Source organism: Zonotrichia leucophrys, chromosome 4 (assembly GCF_028769735.1).
Source record: "Zonotrichia leucophrys gambelii isolate GWCS_2022_RI chromosome 4, RI_Zleu_2.0, whole genome shotgun sequence".
NCBI lineage: Eukaryota > Metazoa > Chordata > Aves > Passeriformes > Passerellidae > Zonotrichia > Zonotrichia leucophrys.
Window position 1 is genome coordinate 3,751,302 of NC_088173.1, and position 23,649 is coordinate 3,774,950.

Below are 23,649 nucleotides of genomic sequence, written 5' to 3' on the forward strand. Positions count from 1 at the left end.
AAACATTACAGCATAAATGCATTGTATTCCATTATTCCACTTAGAGCGGATGTCTTCTGAAAGCGTCTCTGGCTTTTTATCACATCAAAAGTTTGTGAAGAAGAACTGTGGTAATTCAGAAAAATTGAATTAAACCTGACTGTACTTTTGAACCTTTTGTTACAGACTTTTTACCTTGGTGAAGATTTCAGGAGAAATAATTCCCTGGATGTTTCTGGATTGCTTTCTTTCATGAAAATAAGTGGTAGTTATACCACACATTTGTGTAATATTTCCAAGATACACTTAAACAGTGAGAAGGATATTCATTTGGTATAATAAATTAAATTACAGATTTCACACTTTCCTAGATTTTTTAGATGAAAACAGTATAAGACTGTGACCATGATTCTATGAACACACATCTGACTCAGGTATGTCAACTGTGGCTCTGATTGTGGCTCTAAAGCATTGTTAGATTTGCATATATGTCTCTTCTTTGCAACAAAATGGGAAGCATCAAATCAGTTGTAATCTATTGTTTTGTTTCAGGGCAGTTACACAAATAATGCATTACCTGCAGTAGATGTTCCCCATCATTTATAAGTTAACACTTCATTTTTCATCACATGGCACTCAGAGTTAGGGGTTTACAACAGTTTTGTTCTATTTTTGGAAATAGCTTAGCAACAGTGCTATCTCTGTGTGTTCTCAACTCAGTTACAATGTAGCAAAATCCATCACATATCATAGTCTTGTGAAAGATAATAAAATTTATTATCTGTACAAAGTTTCACTACTAACTGACTTTACTTCACATTTGACTGTATGTGCAAGTGGTATATTTATATAAATGTGTTGAGGTTTACTTGGACATACTGAACTTAATAATAATTTTGGTGACATTGCCATATGGTACTTAATTATCAAAACATGTCATTTTGCATGATAAGAATTACATTATATCAGAACTGGGTATTTGGTATTATAGGAGGAATTGCCTGGGCAAAAGAAAAATAATGCTAATAATATGAATTATGCTTTCAGGATACTATTAGATTAAGGATGATGAAGACAGTGATACATTTGTGACAATGTTGTTAGTTCATGTTATTGATTTGTTTCTAAGTATTGTGATCTCTTTCATCTTTGCTATATCTCTTTTTTCCATGGTGTTTCTTATTTGTAAAATTCAGCTTTCTGGAAACTAAATGGAAGTCAAAACAATAAAGAAATTCTCACTGCTGAATTAAAAAATTAATTCAGCTCCACTGAATTATAATATGCTGCCACATTAGAATGTGTATGAAGCATAATTTTGACACATACAAACACATTTATGTGATTTTACATATATTTACACATGCTAATACTTCCCTGTGTTGTACAACATACAGTTTGGGGATTAGATCCCAGAACTTGATTTTCATTAGCGCTCTGTGTGTGTCAAGGATTCATTTTTAAGTGAAAAATCTGTATCCCTGACTAAAAGAAGAGTTTGTATAAATATTGTTAATAGCATATTTTTCCACAACACAGATACAATAGCAGAAAGGAGAGCCTTAAGAGAACATGTGTATCCTAAGCTGAGAGAATTCTGCAGAGAAAACTATGGCCTGGAATTTCAGGTAGGTTTCGTTGTGTTGAATCTTCTATTAATTTGTCTTGAAATTAACTCTATTTAGAACAGATAACATTTTTAAATATCATTGGTAAAATAGAAAATTACAAAAACTTTAGTTCACATAATCACATGCAAAATTGTTGGGGTTGGAAGGGACCACTGGAGGTCATGTAGTCCATTCCCCCTGCTAAAACAAGTTTACCTGGAGCAAGTTGCATCAGATTCCATCCAAATAGGTGTTGAGTACCCCCGGAGAAGAGGACTCCACACCCTCTCTGGCCAGTGTGTTGCAGTGCACTGTCACCCTCACAGTGAAGAAGTTCTTCCTCATGTTTAGGTGGAACTTGCTGTCACCAGTTTCTGCCCATTGCCTCTTGTCCTGTTGCTTGGCTCTATCAAGAGGAGCCTGGCTACTTCCTCTTGACACCCACCTTCATGTTATTTGTGTGCTTGGATAAAATCCCCTCTCATTTGTATCTTCTCCAGGCTAAACAGGCCTAGCTCTCTCAGAACTTTGATGTACTTATTTTACAGCAGATTTGAGGTAAATTCTGAACAGATGAAAAAGCATCACCTCTCTTTTAGGTATTCAGAGTATATAAGAAGAAATAATATTACATCTGAAGTACTGTGTTGTGTTTCTAGAAACCACATTTAAGTTCCACTGTAATGTGGAAAATAATTTAACCAGGTGAATGCCAAAACTGATTACCAAAATGAATTTAACAGGTTGTCTTTTTATTGTGATTATATACTATGGAACTTGCTTTCTTTAATGTCAACTGTAGCACTCCCATTGCTTCAATAGGTTTGTGTTTTCCTCTCTTTCCATGAGAGACATAGACTCATACACATCTTTGGCAGGAGCCAGTTGGTAATAAAAAGAGTTGTATTTGATTTAAAACAGGTGTGTTTGGCATCACTGTTAAAGTCACTGGTACTTTAAATCAGGTATGTCCTAATTCACAGTTCTTTATATGTCAGCAGGCCTGGAACCATTTCTCTGCTAGTATAAACAAATACAGCTTGTGATGTTGCAAAAATGTTGTTCAGTCTTCCAAAAATTCTGGCTCTGAATCCACAAATTTTCCTTGCATACTTAGTGACCCTAAAAATTCATCTCTCCAGAGTGTAGCTTGGGAACAGCTAATGCCTTTTATGCAACATCCTGTTCCTCCCAGTGTATTATTCTTGATGCACATGCAGCTGGTTTTTAATCAAAATAACAAGTTCTTAAATTAGGATATTTGGTTTTAATTCCCTGAGTCACAGTGAAGTTGCTGAATCTGCATGATGGTAAATTCCAGTGATTTTTGATTATGGCTATAAAAGAATTTCATCTGAAGGTCCTAGCTCATCAGCTGATTGGGAAGTCCCAGCTGCAGTGGTACATGAAAAGAATAGCAAAAGATATTTAAATAATATTTTTCTTGTATTACTACCATGTGTCATTCATTAAAAATGTCAACCCCTTATTTCTGTTATCTTTGAGGAGACTTCTTGGTGAAGGAAATGTCTCTTCCAAGTAGATCATAATCTACTGAATTCTTTGTGAGGGGACACATGTCTTTCCTCAAACAGATTGTAATGTAGTCTCTAGGGGACAAACAATTAACTTTAGTTGATATTCATACTCTATTTGATATTCATGGAAGCAAATTATTTTATTATATAGTTTCAACACCAGCATCTTTATGTGATATGAGGTCTGAATGACAGTTCTACTGACACAGTTTGGAAAACTGCTAGAAAGCTATCACATTTCTGGGGAAGCAAAGTAGGAAGATGTACAAAAATAACCAAGGAAAAGTAGCAAAGCCTTTTGAAAGAGACTCTGAGGTAGACTTTAGTAAGACATTTATTTTTTCTTATTCTGATACACTAAATTTCTTAGCTTAGCATGCAAAGTCAAGAATACAGTTTTACATGCAGTGTTAAAATATTAGGTAATTTTGAGATACAGGGGTAAATTTATATTTCTCTGTAACAGAGCAGAGCACATAACTTTTCATCCTCATAAGTAATCTTCTACTGACCAAGCAAGAACTTGGTCAGTAGAAGATTACACAAATGCACACAAATGCACTATTCAGGACACTCTCTACCTAATAAATCATGACCCAAATGAAAAGCATTTGAGTACATGCATTACTGCAAGTTTCACTGGGTCACCTGGCTGCACTCCAAACTGTTTCAGTTGTTGCAAAGCTTGAGATCTGTGAGGTGCCATCGATCTGGTGGGAGCTCTTACTGTACATAATCACCATATGAGTGGAAGCAGAACTGGCTGTCTTCAATCACACTATGAATTTTTTAGCTTGATGGCCTTTTTTTATATTGTAACAGAAAATATTTCAGAAAAATACACACTTATTGGCTAAGAAAGCAAATAAGCTGAGAAAAATCCTTCCAGAGCTCGTGGTAGTTTTGACCTGAAATACAGTACTTTTACAGGAGAGGATGGAGAGGTTAAAGAAAGTAGTTGTAATTGAAAATTCTGGGAGGCTAACCAAATATAGTTAATTAGCAACATACTCTTCTTCAAAACAATGAACTGCTTCAAATAATTTTCAACAGCATATATATGGTAGAAGGAAAGTAGAACTCTGCATGAATGGAAATTGTAGTTCTTTTTTAAGCTCTTGGAAGTGATAAAAATAAAATAATTTTATCTCCTAAGCAAAATCTGTGAAACTGTAGGATTGGTAGGACAAAAGCTAAAGTAAGCAAAAGGAAACACTGAATTATGAATGAAGAGTCTCTTGTTAGGTGACTCGTGTGGGACTGAACCAGAGCAGTGTCAGTCCACGGTGGGTAAGGAACTCTTGCAGAGGGCTCTAGTTGTCATATGACCTTGGCAGCCTTGCTGAGAGTTTGATTGAATGTTTGGCACAATGTTTTCCAAATAAAAGTAAAAACATGCTTCAGAATCAGATTTAATTGTCTCCTTGTTCCATTTCTTTAATTTTGTAAATCCTATTTCTTTTAGTTAGCATAATGATCAACTGATGAGACCTTACTTAGAAATTTTTGGTGTCTTCAGGGGTTTGTTTGGTAAAATATTTACTCTTGCAGGATCAAATTGTATAATGTTAAGATACTATGCACCAAAACTGTTACCCCATAAAACAGCAAACAGCTGCTGAGCCCCTGCAATTGTCTGGTACTCCAGGGAGCTTCTTCTTCACATTTTCAGAATTAATGTGATTTCTGAACAGTTAATTAAAATAGAAATTGCTTTCACATTTCAGAAGAACTACTGCAGCACAATAAATTCTTCAACAAGTAATTAAAACATTTTTTACTGTATGCTAAGATTGGTATCTGAAGGATTTTATAATGAGAATATTTAAGTTTTATCATACATCACGCAAGTAATCACAGATTAATACAATGTGAAGTTCGATAATAAAGTTGCATTAATAAATAACAGAAAGTAGAGAGGAAGAAGGCAACACTTCTTTTTCCTAGTGAGACTAAAAAGAAAGGACAGAAAAGAAATCTGTGCAAGTGAGGGAAATAGGAAGGTTATTTGAAATGCAGCTTTGTAGAGCAGAAAATGCATGTTCCTGCAAAATTTTTCAACAGAGTTTCTGTAAAAAGTAAAGATATTGCGTGTATTTTCTTGGCAGTGTAAGCTACACTTAGACTGCCAAGAAAATGCACTCAATACCTTCATTTACAGTCAATGCATTCCATACCTGGGTTTTTTCACTCCTCATGAGTCACACAGGACACTACCTGTTATGTTTGGTAACAATGTGCCTGCTGCAGCCAACACTGATATGAGTCACAAACTTTTAAGGCAGAAATAATCAACCAAACTATTGATACTGCAATTACACATCAGCATAAATAGCTCTAGGATTTGGTCCTACACTTTGGTATTGGTAGGAGAAATTTCCCAAGATTAACCAGCTGAAAAACTGCTGAAATTTAGTTTTACATCAACTCATTATTAGTTCTCATATTAAATCTTCAGATTAATTTTATAATCTGTTTGGACAACAGCTAACCATGTATTAAGACAATTTTGATTGTTTTTTTTTTAATTATCCATCTAGACTTTTTTTGTTAAAATTGCATACAAGATGTTAAGAATCAGTAGTAAATGAGAGATTAGTGGCCTGTACCATGAGTTTTGTTCCAAAAGTAATTCATACATATGATCACTATCTTTTTAAATTTGATTTCCCAATGTAAGAATTTAGCCTTTTAGTTAAAATGAAATCACAGGTCGTCACTTAGTTTGTTCAAATAAGTATAATATTAGTAATTTCTTCCAGGAGCCTGTTTGTAACTAATTAGGGTCATAAAACTGAGTCTGTAGCTAAATATGAAAGGCAGGACAGCAAGCTCTCTGCCACTGCATATCTCTACAATCTCTGCTTCCAAAGTGCGAGGATCAGCTAACAAAGGAAGTATGATAATGTGAAACCATTGTTATTATTTCTTTTGAGCCATGTGCACAGGATGAGTTTGTATCCTGTGGATACAAGTGGCACTGTGTGTCAAGTCATGGTCTTGACTGTGATTCACAGTGAGATTCCCATTAATTTTCATGGAGCCAGGATTTTTTTTCAATTCTTTCTCATTATTCTTATCTACCCATTATATGCAATCTAGTACCAAATAAAAGGCTGCATCAAATCAAGATCTTGTCATGATAATCTCCACATGACTGTGAAATGAGAGACTGTCCCAGGAGGGACTATCTGGGAGGGAAAGTAAGAGGCTGGAATTCTCATTTGTATGAGGAAACCTTGCCAGTCTGTGTAAGGACTGGATGTAGAACTCATTGCATTTTACCACACTGAAGAGCAAAGCTTAGTGCACAGGTTGTTGGCAAAGCTCATTTTCAATTTGATTGGTAGAAAGAGCATATGATAAGTAACTCTGTTGCATTCTGTTTTCCAGGTCATAGACTTATACTGGGGAGTTGAAGCAGATGAATGGGACAGTCCTGAGCTGCAGAAGACTCGCATGAAGCTGCTTGAAGATTGCTTGAAAAGTTCTGCAGGTCCATGTTTTGTTGTGGGTATAAAAATAATGTTTTACCTTACAAGAAAAATATAATGTTATCTATCCTAACATGCATGATTCAGTAACAAATGCGTGTTTTTCTTCTTTCTAAAATACTTTATGCTCATTGCTGTGCATTTGCTGTGCAAATATTTCCCTATGCAGCTCTGTAGATTAACAGTGATTACTCAGTATTAGTGGAGAGGAAAGAAGGATCTTTAATGATCAGTCCTCATAGCAAGATGGGTATGACTGTACTTCTATCACAACAGAATTATTGACAACTTGTTTAAGGAGTCCACAGTTAATTAATTCTTGGTACTTCTCACACATGCATTATCAGCTGGCCTAGAAAGACTTACAAAAAAGCAGCAGCAGCAAAGAGCTATCTGCTCTGATCAGCATTTGCTGTTTCATGTCACAAACCCAGGGCAATTTAGTATGGCAGGTATTAGAGACTGAAAACACTGGAGGTCAGTGACAACCTGAGGAGGCTCTGAGTGTGTGATATCACAGAACCACTAGGCTGGAAGGGACATTCAAGGTTATTGAATCCAATCCATGCCCTAACACCTCAACTAAACCATGGCACTGAGTGCCACATCCAGTCTCTGTTTAAATACATCCAGGGACGGTGACTCCACCACCTCCCCGGGCAGACCATTCCAGCACTTGATCACTCTTTCTGTAAAATTAATTTTCCTAATATCCAACCTATATTTCCCTTGGTGCAGCCAAGGACACAGAACATGACTGTGTCCTCTGGTTCTGTCAGTTGTTGCCTGGAGAAAGAGACCAATCCCCACCTGACTACAACCACCTTTCAGGAAGTTGTAGAGAGTGTAAGGTCCCCTCTGATATACTGATGTGCAACTGATTATTCTCTCCATGGTCACTTGCTACACTTCAATGCAAAACAGTCTTAACACCATGCTTTCACTATCCCAAATTTTCCTTTCTGTACTATATTTGCCAAGAAAATACTTTACAAAAAGTACAAAGTTTTTTCTCATTTGTGTCTAAACGTAGCTAAGTCAGCTCTAAATCTTAGTCTTGTAATAGTAAGGCTGAGAAAAAAACTGCAAGTCCTTGATTATTTTTTTAAGTGAAGAATGTTAAAGATTTTGTGAACTGTATCCAGTGGGATGGAAAGGATACAAATTGTGTCAAAGCAGGACACATGCCTGCTGTGAAGGATGGAGATCACTTCTCTCCATGCCAAAGCTCAGACAAGGAACAATCTGTAGCACATGTCATTCTGTACTTCTATCACACCCTCACAACCATCTCTCTGGCTCTTATTCATTCACCTGATTGCCTCACTTTCTTGTTTAGCTTCATAGCCCCGGAGAACAAAGGCTTCACCATAAGAACCCAGCATCTGGAGTACAGAGTCTGGGCTGGGTTTGATGCTGTCATGACACTATTTTTCACAAGCACACACTGGCCCAGATCTCTAGAGAGTTTGGGTAGCTTTCATCTTGTGTGACTATATTTAGTTTTCTGGGTTTATTTTTCTACTTTCTATCTTCCCTTTGATGAAAAAACTAGAGTTGGAACAGAAGGGCATGGAGGTTTTCATGTAGCAACACCCAGTGTCCTTAGACATGATTTGCAAAATCTCTGATAGTGAAGGAAACCTTGTCACATACTATTGCTGCATATTTTAGCAGCTCAGAGTCTTGAAGCTCTTAAAAACTGCCTGCCTGATATTGTTGCTAAAGAAATCAAGCTGAATCAGAATTTTTAAACAGAATGAAACAGTTAGCAAAGAGGTTGCAGTAAGCCAGTGACTTCAATGTTTATTTCAGGTTTTCCAAGTATGGGCCAAAGTAGTAGCACTCCCAGTGACTAGACTGGCAAAACCACAGAAATCTGTTTATGCACATTTCTTTTTCTCTCTGTTGTACCATAGTGAGATGAGGCTTGTTTCATTTACAACAAAAATTGGAGATGATTCTATTGCAGCAGGCATAATTATTTTTAATTTATAGTAACATAATGAAAAATTGACTTTGGCACTGCAGGCTTTGGGCAACCTGCCATTTCTTGAGAAAGTTCTATAAAATGTGCCACTTCTTTTCAGCTGGTGGAGTTTTTTGGGTTTGTTTTTGGTTGGCTTGGTTTGTTGGGTTTTTTTGTTTTTGTTTTTTTAGTTATCAATTACCACTTTTTGAATTGCGACGCAGATCTGGGATTAAACGGAACTATTCAGAATTAGCTACTTGATATATACTGATTTTAGAAAGTGTTTTTTTTATGGCAATTTTTGCCTGCATTGTAATATCGGATGGAGAGAAAATGAAATTCAGTCCTTAAATTAGTGCAGTGAATGAGGTGGAAGTCCCAAGCTTTTCTCCAAATATGAAACAATATAATCAAAATTAACACATAAGCACAAGCAGGAGACTGTTCTGATAAAAATACAAAACTAATTTCCTGTGAACATTGACTTTGGGAATGTACAGTTCTTCCCTTAACTGCTACCTAACCTCTACTATTACTTGATTCAGATAAGGGAGAGGGAAGTTGTTTGGATTTTGGTTAAGCTAGGGTTATTTGTTAGGTTGTGGTTTTTGTGTAGGGTTTTTTCTGCGTATAAAATCAGTGCCTATTATATTATCATTTAAATGATTTAAATACTCATAGCTTTTACTGTAGGTAAATACATACTATGCTATTTTTGGTCTACAGAACAATTTATGAAGACTCATTTATGAGTGGAAAATACTTTTCGTACAAATTTTATGCAGATTTCTTGTCTTTGGAATCTACATGGGAAGACTGAAATGCAGTATATTTATTAAATTGTGAACTGCTTAAACTCTATATTGCACAACAATACCAAAGAAAAAACTGATTTAGCACATCACTGGAACCTTTACATTTACATACATCCTGAAAATTATAACACATAGGTGCTTTTCCATCTGCCTGAACTGCTGTCCTTGCATGACTGTGTCCTGAAAGATTGTAAAATGAAAAAGATAAATGGAAATTAAAGGTCAGTCTGTTACCTGTAAAGGTTTGCTCAATTAATGCTTGGGATTGTGCAAACCTTAAAGGTTATCTCCACCTATCATTTAAAACATCTGGGCCAAAGAATATTAAAAACATTCTCAATGTACTCTGAAGAGCAACTGAAATTTACATTAGCCCTCTCAAATTGCCAGCAGCTTGTTCTTAATCTGATAATCTGTTCATGGCATCCATAACCAGTTCTCTTCCTTGTTTGCTGATAGAGAACAGGTGACCACTCCGAGATAAAGAATCACCAAACATTTTGAATTGGGTCTCACCACGTCCTCAAGAGTTGCCACATCTAAACAAATGTAACCTGAGCTCTTGCATCAGGCTTTGTGATTTCACTGGTCTGCTGAGGTACCCACAGAGAATTTCTGCAGCTCCTCTTTCCACAGACCTATTGGGGATGTATAAAAGCTCTTTTCTGCACTTTCAGTCCAGGGCAAGGGCAGGAGGAAGCAACTGACAGGCCTGAATTCAGGAGCAACACAGGAATCCCTTCCTGAACAGTTCCTAGGGAAGCATAACACTCTTTCAACTTCCACAGACCTAAAGAATCTAGCATTATAAATTTGGAATTTCAGTGGGATTTTAAAAGAATATTAGCAATTTAAAATATTTGGCATGTCCTTAAATCACACTGAAATTGAAGAGGAAGTGTGGTAAATTATGGAGTGGCATGTTTCAAGTGTTTGTGTCTTTTTGTTCTTCAGTATAATGCATTCTTTAATTGTTCCATGAAATATATTGCTGCTGTCTCTCTTCTTAGTACAAATAGTTTATAATTAATTTTGAGTGCATTCCAGATCAGAGAAAATTCCAAATTATATTATTACTGCTCTGCTGGATCTCATCAACTCCAGTTTCAGTTGTGGTGTTACTTTAAGGTTTATTCCTAATGTAAAAACTAAGTACACACAAGGTCTGGAATGCCTAAGTTTTATTTTGCCTTTGCTTTCCTGGGAAATTCTCCACACACTTTAAGTTAGGGAGGCAAAAGTCAGTCAAATGTATCTATACTAAAACATCCAGTTCAGGGGGGTTGCTAAGGACCCAGTGCTTTTGGGGAATTCAGCACAAGTTTTCTGAGCTTGGGCATTTCAGTATTTAATTCTCCCCCAGGACACAGCTCTATTTATTTTTATGTGTTTGTTTTTAAGTGAATGAGGATAAATACATGGAGCCAGACATGGCAGAACAGTCCACTTCTTCCAGTAAAGTAAATTCCAAGAAAGAAATACCAAATTATTACTTCTCACTCTGTATCTGATTTTAAAACCATCCAAGCAAGAACTCCCTCTAATATAAGTGGATTTGGGGTCATATCAGTAATGGCTCCATAGGACTTCTTGGCATTGATCTGGAGTAAAGTACATGTATGCAGTATTAATCCTGCTTTAGATGGACTTGGCCAACAGGAAAGGTTCTTCTGTAAATAATCAAAGTAGAGCTTTGTGTATTTTGAAACCCTTCAAAACAAAGTGATCAGTTTTAAAGACAAAATATGCAGCTTTCCCCCCCAGCAAACTCTGCTCTTCTTTCACAGCCTCCAGACTAAAAGGCAAAGGATGTCTACCCCTTTCCCCATAGTTTGGCTCTGAACAACACATACACACAGAAAGTAAAATCAAGCCTGAGGTGGTATTACATGATTAAGCTATTGTAAGTGAATTCCTTCATCTGCTTTAGGGATGGGAGTGTATTTTCCTGTGAATCATCTCTGATTCTCTAAATTTTAAATACTTAACCATTTTTTATACTTGACCCATTGGAAACAGGTACAAGATTGATCTGACAGCTTTTCCATGTAACACAGAAACTGCATGGGTTTTTATGTAGTCTAAAAATAACTTGCATTTTCAGTCAGAAGACTGCACATATTTTCTACTAAGCCACTGTACTTCTTTTTCTTGACATAAATACAATTTCTGGTGCTGCGTTCCAGAAAGGTTAAGTATTGTATTTAATATGAATGACCACATTAGGCAGAATACGATTAACATGAAGTCATATTTCCATCGTTCTATGTAATGTGTAGAGGGAGAAATAGGCTGCATGAGATTTATGCAATTTATTTTCTCATGACCCTCAAGAACTTTACCAAACAATCTTCTGAGGTAGTACTGTAATCAATTAAATGTAATGATCTGCCCTGCAAATGAATCTGTAGGTCAAAAATCCAGCATCAGCTATTCTGCAGAAATGAGAGAGATGGAGGGGATTCTAAACCTTGTAATGCTATTTCTGTGTAAGGAAACAGCATACTTTACAATATTTAGCAGGCAGCTGGTAAGTTCAAAGAGAGATATTAATAGTGCTGCTAGCACCTAGCATAAATTAAATCTGAGGTCTTTTAAGCCTGGTGCTAAATATAAATGTCAATATTTCACTTTTTTTGTTTATGGGTCTCTTTTGTCTAAAGAAGTCTGATCCACTGCATAGTAACATACATTTTATCAACTAACACATTACTCACAGAGTAACTTTTTATTTCATTCCACCTTGAAAAAATGAAGCACAGAGTATTTGCTTAGAAAACTAGGGAGACTGCAATTATTGTGAGTAAATTACATGTTCTTTTCTTGTTAGCTCTTTTGCATAGCACAGAAATTACTTTAATGCTTGAAACGGTTTTAAAATGCTTTAGTACACCAGTGCTGCTCATGGCTGGAAACACATTTCACCATGTGGCCACGTGCTTTGGCTGTCTGTATCCTCTGCCTCTCAGTCACACACATGCATGGCACAGGCGAGACAGTGTTTTCATTCAGGTGAGTGGCATTTATGTACTTTTGCTGGTTTTTTTCACTTCCATGGACATCTGCTGCAGAATTTTTGAACTTTTGGCTAATGATCTGACCCATTACCTGCAGGGCGGTACTTAACATTCACTGTTTGTATGCTTACCATTAATTGTAAGTCAAATAACCTACTGTGTAAAAATTAGTGTTAGAAAAGTCATTAAGATATCCCAATAGAATGGCACTTTTTCATTTTTAGCTCGATGTAAGCTCTTTGCCTCACTTTTTAATAATAAATACCATTCCAAAATGGGAATGCGGAAACTAAGCCACCTTTTTGATAAATAAAAGAAAGATCATATTTCATAGAGAATAAAAGATACAACCCCTTCTTGCATACAAAGTATTCCAAAGAGGGCAGTGAGAATGTGGAAGAGTGCCAGTTTTTGACTCCAGGGTTTGAGGTCCAGAAGTCAGTGCCCTGCCCTCCCAAGGACTACGCTGATGGGCTCAGAGTATCTTCCTCCTTTCTGACTCCATGATATCTGTGTCCCTGGGTACTCAGGAGGGCACATTAAACAGCAGTAGGAGGAGAAGCTTTTCCATTTCCCTGTTAGCCACCCTTTGCCTGTGAGATGCAAGACAGGGTTTCAAATCACAATTCTTTCTGGCTTAGATGAGTTTGTGATTATTTTACAAAGCAAGGAAGGTTACACCACTGTGCCTTCCTCAAAAAGACAATATTGATCTCCTTACTGTTTCCAACAAAGGTGCATTCCCCATTCTCTGTGATTTCTACAGACAAGGTTATTGACTTCAGTCTGGGCTATGTGCACCAGTCTTTTAGTAAACCTAACCCTTTTGGTTTGTTTTTCTACCCAGTTCCACTCTTGTCAAGTGTTACAGGACCTGTCAGAGAGTTGACAGAAATCTGGACTGTGGCAGGAATTACCTGCAAGGTCCTGAGCTTTATGTGAAAGGAAAAGGTACATGCCTGTCAAGAAATCTCCCATGCAATTTCAAAAATATAGCAAAGTGAGAATAACACGTTTGTTTGGAGGAAAGTCAGAGTGAGTGAGCACCTCAGATCTTTAGGCAGAGGTAGGCAAAATCTCCAGTTCTTTCTCTATGCTATCTTTATTCACTGACCTCTTCCCTAATTATAATTTTTTGACTGATTTTCTCACCTGCATCTATGCTCAGGCTGATCAAAGACCCAGCAATAATAAGCAGTGAAGGAAAAGGCAGCAGAATTAATTTGGTGCTGCATGATCCTGTAGAAGACAGGGAGATTGTGGAGAAAGACCATAGATACTTTCTCAGCCAGGAGAGAGTTCTGATGAAGCAGACTGTATCAAGGAAGTAGGTCATGAATTTCTTCTGAGGAAGCACGTTCACTCTGTATGATAGACTGGTAGCTCCTACACACTATGTCCTGAGAAATTACTCATCCTTATTTCATCCCCACCACTAGGGAAAGCTTTGAGATTTAAAAATACGGCATTGTGGGTGAAGTTCAGAGTTGAGGGAATTGGCTCATTTACAGCCAGGTTTTGCCACTCTAGTTTTCTGAAAGACAGGTCAAGCATCAAGAAACTTCACCATCATTTTCTTCTTTTCTACACGTTTTATGTCAGGAACTGTACTCACAGCAAAACGCTTCAGCACTTGCACCTCATCCTTCCAGTCCCAATTGCAGTCAGTTTTCTTACAAGGTAGTTCAACAATCCTTTTTGTTTCTCATGAAACTGAAACCAAGACCTGTCTTGAATTTCTGATACTCATATAGTCGTCCATCCCTCCCCCCCCGCCCAGGGTGCTCCTGCAGTGCCTCCAGGGAAAAAGGGAAAACAGAAATTAGGGCAAGGTTCTGTGAAATAACACACTGCAATATTTCTCAAGCCAGGGAACATAAATATATATCCGGGCAGGTGGAAAAACAATTCTCAGTACAGAAACGTCTTTATTATGCCTTCAGTTTCCTATTCACTTCAGCAACTTCAATTAAAAATTGTATTTCTTGTGTTTTCTACAGTCAGCTGAAGTTCTAAAATTAATTCTATTTATTCACAGCTTCAACCTATCTCCATAGGTTGAAGCAAATGAAATGAAAAAGCAAATGAAAATGTTTGATACTGCCTATGGTATAATTTTCCCCTTAAAAACTAAAAAGGACAAACAGTGTAAAATAACAGTTCCATCACTGTTGATACATAAATACACATCCTTTGCATATCAAAATAGAAATATTCAAAATAAAAGGCTTCTTTTGCAAGCTATCACTAACCTCATTTTATGGATAGATGGTCTGAGTCAGTGGCAAAAGTATCAGGAACTTAAAAGTTTCCATACTGAGATGTAGAAAAAGAAGGAAAGAGGATTTAAGAGATCTGCAGCAGCTCTAATGTTCTGTCTGATCAGCTGCACTGCCTTACAGCTCTTGGCAGAGAAGAAAAATGCTGCTCTAAAAGATATTTTGACCTGTACATCCCACAAATCAGAGATTATGACATTTTTGTGGTTTTTTCATATTTTTAATTTTTAGTGGTAGTATTTTTGGGAGACTTAATACCAGTGCAACATAACTTTCCACCTTTGATAGGCAAGAAGAGCCATCAAATGTATTTATTTATTTGGAGGACATTCTCCCTGTGTTTCTGTCATGATGTCTTTACACTGTACCTCATTGCAGCTAGAAGTACAATAAAAAGGAGTAGAGGCAGTTATTTTCAGGACATCTCCTGGGCACCAGCTACTCTGGAACTCCAGCTTCCTAAAAATTGGCTTCGTTTAAGCATAATATTACAGCTTTCTTTACCTTGGTTACAGTTTCTGGTACAACAGCTTGGAGTTTGCCCTAACAAGCAATTAACATGTACATTCCATTGAGATAAATTGAAGTAAACATACTTTTCTGGCTTTAGATCTGATGATTCACTATTGTTTAGCCATTAGCATTTCTGCTTTGAATTTTAAATAAGTTGGCTATTGTTCCCTTAAGTTATAAAAAAAAAATAAAATAAGACATTCTTTTTTGTTTGTTTTTTGGTAGTAAATTCTTGGTTTCAAGGCCTGGCAGGCAAAGACTCAGCTAATCCTGTTATTTTCATTTCCTTTTTTTTTCCCCAAAATATGTCTGGCTGGACCTGCACATTTTATATCACATAAATGATTTCTACAGGATATTTTTAAAACATAGTTATCATAAACCTGCAAGAAATCAGAAAGAGCTATAGTTGTACTAAATTTCTGAGGATGGGATGTTAAATAAAAGGCCCTTAAAAACTGGTATACAGACCATTTGTTTCAGATTTTCTAGATGTGGTTTACTGTATATTTGGTTATATTGGCTAATCCACATTTTTGCAGACAAGGAGGGTAAACATGCTGACATGTTACAGTTCTGTGTGCCTTCCTTAACTTGAATGGCTTCCTGGGCAGGTTTGCACGTGCAAATGTGCTGTCTGACCACCTCCACATTCAATATGAAGGACAAGACATGGAATGTAGCCAGCATGCATGTAAAAAGTAAGATTTTAAAACAATGGAGCATTTCTTGTAGTGGTGCTGAAGTGATTCTGTCTCCATACATACAAATATAGCAACTGAAAGAAATTGAGGGGTACTGTAATCTGATTACAGTAAGTATGCTTTTTAGAAAAAATATTTTGATTACATCTGATGTCTTTTAAGCCTGGTGCCGAATATAAATGTCAATATTTCACTTACTTTTTTTCTTTATGTCTCTTTTGTCTAAAGAAGCCTGATCCACTGCATAGTAACATACATTTTACCAGCTAACGTGTGTGTGAACATCCCAGTAAGCAGTAGAGAAAAAAACATATGTGTCTGAGAAAAAAATGGCTATTTGACTGAAATGTATGGCTTTAAAGAGGAAAGAAAGGTTTTATTTCATAAAAAAAGTTTTGCTACAAAAGGGAGGAAGCCCAGAAGCAAAGGCTGAGGGAGTTAGGTCTCTAACCCCAGGATAAACAGAAGGCAATGAATAGAAAGTGACCTAGGGGAGAGAGGGATCCAGAGGACTTTGTAGCCCTTGTTAGTCATGCAAACTGTGGAAAGATAACATTCACACTTCTGTTGCAGTTAATATTCAGTTGCTAATGTTCAGTGCTATGAGATTGCTTGCACAGAAAGGAGCTGCAGTAGCAGGGCTTTGAGGTGTGACTGTGACCCCATCATTCACGCTCTGAGGCCTGAATGGGGTTTATACCTGGTGACCACAGACCTGTCCTTCTTCCACTTCAGGGGAGGTTTTGAAACTGGGCTTTTGCAGCATGGATGCGCATTCTTATTTCATGCCTTGCTCCAGGTGGTTGCCCACAAGCTACACCAAATTTCTGTGTGAGGCTTCCTGCTGAGGCATAGCATGATCCGGACTGCAATCCACAGCTCTCCTGGGAATGGTAGAAGGACACCTCTGGGACATCAGTAAGACCAGCCTTTCCCAACCCCTGACAACAGATGAATTTAATACCCCCCATGGTGTTTTAAATCTCTTCAATCCCTCCAAATCTCAGCCCACAGTGTGAAGCCCTGAGCAGCTCTTCAATAATGTGAGATACTCATTCTCCTAGTGGAGCTGTTCCTCTTTGAATAAGTGATCTTAGTCTAAGCTTATATTAATTGAGCAGGCTGAAATGTGAGTCACTCAAGTTGTCATCACAAGGGGTCAGGGCTTTCCTCCTTCAGTAGTGAGCAGTTTCTGTAAGAAGGACAGAGCTGAGAATTAGGAAAAAGTAGCTTCCACTAATGTGGTTATGACTGACCATTGCATACATGTCTGTCCCAGCTCTGAGTCCTGGCCTAGCCGTAATTCCCTCCACTTAATTCCTGTGTCACATGGGACAGTGGTACTTGTAATTTCTCATGGATCTTGCAAAACCAGATTGTTTAAGGAGTGCTTAACCCTGTACACAAGGAAGTATATTAAGTTTAAAAATTAGCTGTGGTTAGATTTGATTCCTTCAAAGATAATTTCTTGGATGCCTTTGCTTCAAAAAGCTGGCAATCCAGGACTGTTCTGAGAACAGACAGAGAGGCCATAGGTTTGCACTTCAGTGTCACATCTTCACAAAGACCAAGACAAAGGACTGGTTCCAAGTAACTCAGCAAAAGGTCATTGGATCAGATCTCTGTTGGCAAAATGGCCAAAAAAAAAGTGTTGCTCTTAAGCTGTCAAGTACCTGAAACCAGTCCATAAAACATTACTAATCTGACTTCTCAAATGGCTTCATTTGCAGATGTCAATATATAATTTTGTTAAAAAAGATTAATTAAACCAACCAGTAATTAATACAATTTGCTGTTATTTGACAGTTGTTTTTTTATTAAAGTTACCACAAATATCTTAGCTGGAATTAAATATATCTAAAATTTCAGCTTGTTCTGCTTTAAGATAATGTATGGCATCAGAATTCATTAATATTTTAGTGATGATATCTGAAATATTCATACAACATGCCATGTGAATCCCTCATACCTCAAGATCAAATCTAAATCTTCTTTGTGTCCTCCTTTTGGTAATTATTGTGACTGCACCTATAATTTCAATCTCCTTCTACACCAAGAATATTAGAATGAAAAATACTTCCCATTGTACAGACAGTAGTTTTTTAACCTTCATTTAATTGTGATTTCAGCCTCAATAAAGCACTCCTGATGGGAACAACAGTGGATGCAGCTCTGAGCAGCCTTGTTTGTTGGAAGGTGTCCTTGCCCAAGGCTGGGGACGTGGCAGTAGATCATCTTTGAGGTCCCTCCCAACCAAACCCATTCTGTGATTCTGTGAAATCTAACAAGGCTGTTGCTGAGGCTGCTCTGTGCTAATTCTGTAAAGTTTTGTTAGACACAAATGGTTGCTGAGGGTTTTATACCTTTGTCAGCCTGGTCGTTTTATACAGTTCAACCACCTTCAATCACATGAGTTTTAATTTGTTGTTTTACTATTAGAGGAAAATGACTCATCAGGTGGGAGATTTTGGTTCATGAGCCTGCATATAAAACTGTCTATTGATAGTGAACACAGCATAAACATTACTGTTCCCTTTAAAAATAATTCCCTATAATAATCATCAAAATGCTGCAATGTTGTTATCACAAATTGAAGTTGAGTACTATAATATATTTCAAAAGGATCTGAAATAGTGGTAATTCTTGTTTACAGGCTAAGTGTGAAACAACATGAAGATTGTGAAAAATTCTGTTTACTTTCAATCCTGTTGCTTCATTTTTCTTCATTTTCCTAAGAAGAAATCTATATTTACTTGAATGTATAGGGAAATGGAGATGGGGCAGATATTTCCAGAGGCTGCTGCAAGCCTCTGGCACAGATGCAGTTCAGACACTGAAGCTCCTGAAGGAAAATTGCAGTTCAGAGCTTCTCATTGAGGCCTCTAAGGTTGCAGTGGCTTTGTGGTACCCTGATATATAACATTTATACAGATATATAGGAATTTAACCAGAATGACACCAAAAGAGTGAAGGGAAGGAGGTACTTCAAGGCTCTCCTCTAACATGGGAAGATGCAGTGTTCACAGCCTGTACCTGCAAATGCACTCATCCTAAGGCTGTCATGCAGCCTTAGAAACAAAGTGGATTAAAATTCCACCAAATACATATTGTCTGTTTATAGTCCTTAGTCTTTTTTTAATTTACTAGTGCCACTGCTAATGGAAAACATGCAGTGCATGTAGAGAAGGGGCATTTGGGTGAAGAGCTGTTCCCCAGGAGCCTGGTGTGTTTATGTGGTGTAACCCAGCATTTGAGCATCAGTTTCTCAGCAGAAAACAGCTGCACTTACTCAGCATGCCTCCTGCTCCCAGGCTGGGCTGTGATACCACAGACCTGCAGAAAACCAGTGCTAGTCACTTCTGTACTCTCCAGTAAAACAGGGTTTTGTTTCAATGCCTCCATTAGAGGGCCAGTAAAACTGGGCTGAGGCTGGTTGAGGCTGGTCTGAAGTTACCAGAAAACACAGGAGTGACTCCATTAAGAGCTTTCTACCTCATAAAATTTTCTACCAGAATATTCTTCAAATGATTACACTGAGTCAGGTATTAATACCAGAACCTCAGGTAACTTCTGTGGAACACAGCTGCAGTGCAGTGCCTGGGATGACCTGCTCTAAATGATACACCTGCTCAGCACTGTATTTAGTTTGCTGGGTTTGCTGGATCATGTCAAAGTTCTTTTTTATTGTGTTTTGCTCAAGTAGTCATGAGGATAATCCCTAATACAAGATTATTTACATAATGTCTTTTGAAATGACAGATGAGAGGTATAAAAAAAGTCTTGTCTTTTCATTTTAAAGTAAAACCAGTCATTATTTAACTATAGTACAGTGAAGAGAGAACAGCATAACCTGTACCAGAGAAGCAGAAAAGTACACAGAATAATTCCAAAACAAATTTAGTTGTTTAAATGCAGTGCATTAAAATCAGACATAATAATGTTGACATTTTAGTATTGTTAATGAAGGGCCCAGTTATTGATCTTTGCTGAGGGAACTGTCTATTGAATCCACTGGACTTACATTTAGAAAAAGTGGAGCCTAATGAATTCTAAGTAATAATTTCTAAACAAGGTAAAAGCCCCTCTGAGAGAAATTTATGAGATTTCTATGTCAACCTGAATGTGAAGAGGCTTTCCAATTCACCATGATATAAGTTATTAACCTCACTTGAATGAAGAAGGAAAATAATACTATATTTTGTTTAACCTCTGCAGCTTCAGAGTTCCAAAATTACAGGGCTCTATGAATAGATCAGAACAGTAAAAGCTTTGAAATTTTCCCCATCCATCTCATTATTTGAAGCAACATAGCCCTCTCTGAAGGGAGCTACTAGCTGGAATGATCACAAATCAAAAATAAATTTAGATTATAGAAATACTGGATCATTTTATTTCATTAAATTAATTATTATATAATTCTAGTTGCTGAACACATTCATTCTGTTCTCGTGACTCCTTGATGTGTGCCCTAATTGGAGCCACGGTGGGATCTGAATGGCAGCCAGGCAAACTCAACTTTCCCCCAAAGCCTCTCTACTGGAGAAGCTTCTTGAAGGACTTGGGTGCTGTGACTTGTCAGAAACTGGATCCTGGGCTGTTCGAACAATCACAATTCCTACATTCCTTTGCTCCTCCTGAGCAGTGGGCAGACACTGACTTGTTCCTGTCCACCAGCTCTTTGCCAGTGCTCCTTTTTGGAGGGTGCCAAGTGATTGCCATCAGAGGCAGTATGGTGGTTCATGACTTCTCGCTAGTCTGCTCCAGGCAGAAATCAGCCAGGTCAGTTTGCACAATGCCAGGTGTGGTCTGAGCTGGCTGGTTTTCCCTGGAAGGATTAGGAGGTGTTGGTGCACTGCTCTGGTGTCTGCTCTGGGGCTGCAGCATCTGCCATGGTGAGCCACTGGAGGGCTGTGTGCCAGCATAGCTGGCTTCAGCAAAGTGTCCTGCTGCTTCCTGCTTTTATAATCAGTGAAGCAGACTTCATCCTCATCAGTTATTGATTTTCAGGGTGTTCTTCTGCTGGAAGAGTTTAAAACAGCTTCTCATTATGACAAGTGGTTTAAAAATAATGAATATTTAGATATTATTTACAAACATGCTCACTTACATTTTTAGGGCACTAATATATTTGCATTAGCATTACTTTACCAAGAGATCTTTCTGATTCAAATCAGGACTATGATACTGTTGGTTCCTCTCCACATTAAGTACTCCTTCTCATTAACACGAGATTTTTGCTGAATACATTTAAAATGAGGAAAGAATTTTTTAAAATCATATTTTAAATTAAGTAAGAATTCTCACTGACTTCTGTGGGCCAAGTCTTTAATGCAGAATTGATCTGATGGTGACAAATTTGAAAAAAATGTCAAAAGATTGCAGTAATTTCTTATAATACTATTGTCTATGAAGTTGTAGGACATTACAATCATATTTTTACAAAATATTTGCAAACAGTAAAATACAGAAATAAATTTATTTTAAAAGAGTATATTTAGAGCATGACAACCAGTATTATAATCCTCATTTTTTAAGGAAAATGTCTCCTGTGCACCAGTTTAAGGACTGACTTCCACAAACCTTTACCTTTATGCAGCAGTACTAAAATTGGGTTTGATCAATTTCTACTCAGTAGTGGCTTCTTCCTTGCCCCACTGTTCATTCAGTGGACAGCTACTGGGGCAAAGACAACAAGAACAGAAAACAGCAAAGCAGCTTGGGGTTCTGCAACACTGATCCTTGCTGGTATAAGCCACAATGTCAATTTGCTTTTGCATGTGAGGATAATCTCAACCTGTGACTAATGGAACTCAATAATACATGAGTCAATTCCATGCTAAGTATATTGGGTATTTTTTAATTATTTCTTTTGAATGCCTTCTTTGTAGTACTAAAAATACTAGTAGTATTTTTACTACTCATGAGTACCATGAGAGACAATGCATCGACTTGAAATTTTCAAAGTCATCATGGTAAAATATAGCTCAGTACAGTACCCTTAACAGGAATTCCTGTCACACAGTATCTGTTTCCCTTCCTAGTAATTTCAAAGTCATTACCAGACTTACTTTTAGAAAATTCAGATCCCAAGGATGCTTTTTGCATAATAAAAAAGAAAAATTTAATCCCTGCTTTTCTGTAACTACATAGGGCCTATTGGGAGAGAAGTATGGGAACATCCGAATACCAGGGGAAGTTGAGTCAGCAGAATTTGAAATGATCCTGGATGCTGCTGTAGAGGCCAAGCTAGAGACAAGGATTTTAGAAGAGTGGTACTGCAGGGATGAGAACGCAGTGCCACCAGCATATTACCTCAGACCAAAATCAGAAATGCTGAAGAACTACCAGAATACGGTGAGTCACAGTCTCCTGCTCACGAAATTTTTCTCGATCCTTTACAGTGGCAGGCAGTCCCCAAGGCCAGGCACTTGATGTTGTCTTTGAATTAGGTTCTACAGCCCCATCCACACCTGAACAACTGCTACAACTGCTGCTGTGGGGCTCCTTTCCTGTACACAGGGAAACTGCAGAACCCCAAGGAGCACAACTCCTGCATTGATGTGCTCTCTGATGGCTAGAGCAAGCCAGCTTGGGTCATCTGTGCCCTGTTAGGGCTGGAGGGACAGCTGTCTCTTCCCTGATGTTGTAACATGGAGAACTCAGGCTCTTCTGCTTTTATCTGGGCATATGCTAGATTTCAATGAACAGGACTTCCAGAGGAAATACACATTTTCCCTTCTATCCCCATAGAAGAAAACCTGTCAAACAAGTACTTAGCACTGTCCTGAGTCAGGTATCATACTTTTAACTTATCAACTGCATTATAAGATTTTTTCAACACTGTTAATTATAATTTTTAAAGCAGGCATTTGTCTTTAATTGATGATGATAAAAACCGTATCTATTTCTCAGGGCTCAGTTCTACCCTCCTACACATCCAGTATATACCTAAGGACATATTTTAGTGTACAAAAAATGAAATCCTTAAAAGAGTTTTCACTTCATTTTGAGTGCCATATTATATTATTAGGGGTTTTTGTTCTTAAATCTTTGTACTTTTCCTGAAGCTACTGACTAACACAGGACTAAATGAAAATATGTCCATAACTTAAATTACTTAATATTCATAACTTAATTTAAAAAATATGTTCATAACTTAAAGCTGTAACATAGATGTAACATAACTTAAAGATGTAACACAGAGTTACATCTCATAAACTTATAGAAATTATTAAAAAATACTCAGCTCTGTCAAGAAAGAGTTGCTAGGGAACTTATTCTGGAGATTCCGCACTCCAAGAAAACTGGAGACCCCTGAAATATTTCACCAGCAGTAAATGAAACCTAGCTGCTTTAGAGAAAGCACCAGCATGGCATTTGCAAGATACCATCTGAAAGGATTAGTGAATTTATATTAGAGTTCCTCTCTGATGACAGTTAAGATTAGTGTTACTATAGCAATGAATGAGTGATCATAATGTCGCATGTAATCCTGTATTTTTAAAATATGGTAGCTAATAGAAGGCACTTAATTATAGGTACCAGGAACCCCATTTTCAGTTTTGAGATCTAAGTTTAAATTTTTATCATTATTACATCTCATTAAAGGAGCAATAATTTTAGCAGTATTGCTGCTGCTTTATTAATATTTCAGGCTTGGTTCTCAAAATCCTCTTTCTATAAAGGTGTTATTGGCCTTATTCTTGAAAAATATTGCATTAGCTGCCT

At 37.3% G+C, this 23,649-nt stretch overlaps 1 protein-coding gene across 2 annotated transcripts in view; it reads left to right on the forward strand.

Annotated features, from left to right (window-relative positions):
* NWD2 (NACHT and WD repeat domain containing 2) overlaps nt 1–23,649 on the forward strand; it is a 51,314-nt gene that overhangs the window by 19,265 nt on the left and 8,400 nt on the right. The window contains exons 2-4 of one of the 2 annotated variants that reach the window (XM_064710255.1): nt 1,519–1,607; nt 6,521–6,637; nt 22,072–22,275. In XM_064710255.1, the coding sequence (XP_064566325.1) occupies nt 1,519–1,607; nt 6,521–6,637; nt 22,072–22,275 (410 nt within the window). Of the gene's footprint in view, nt 1–1,518; nt 1,608–6,517; nt 6,642–22,071; nt 22,276–23,649 lie in introns of those variants that run through there. The other variant, XM_064710256.1, reaches the window with a different exon arrangement.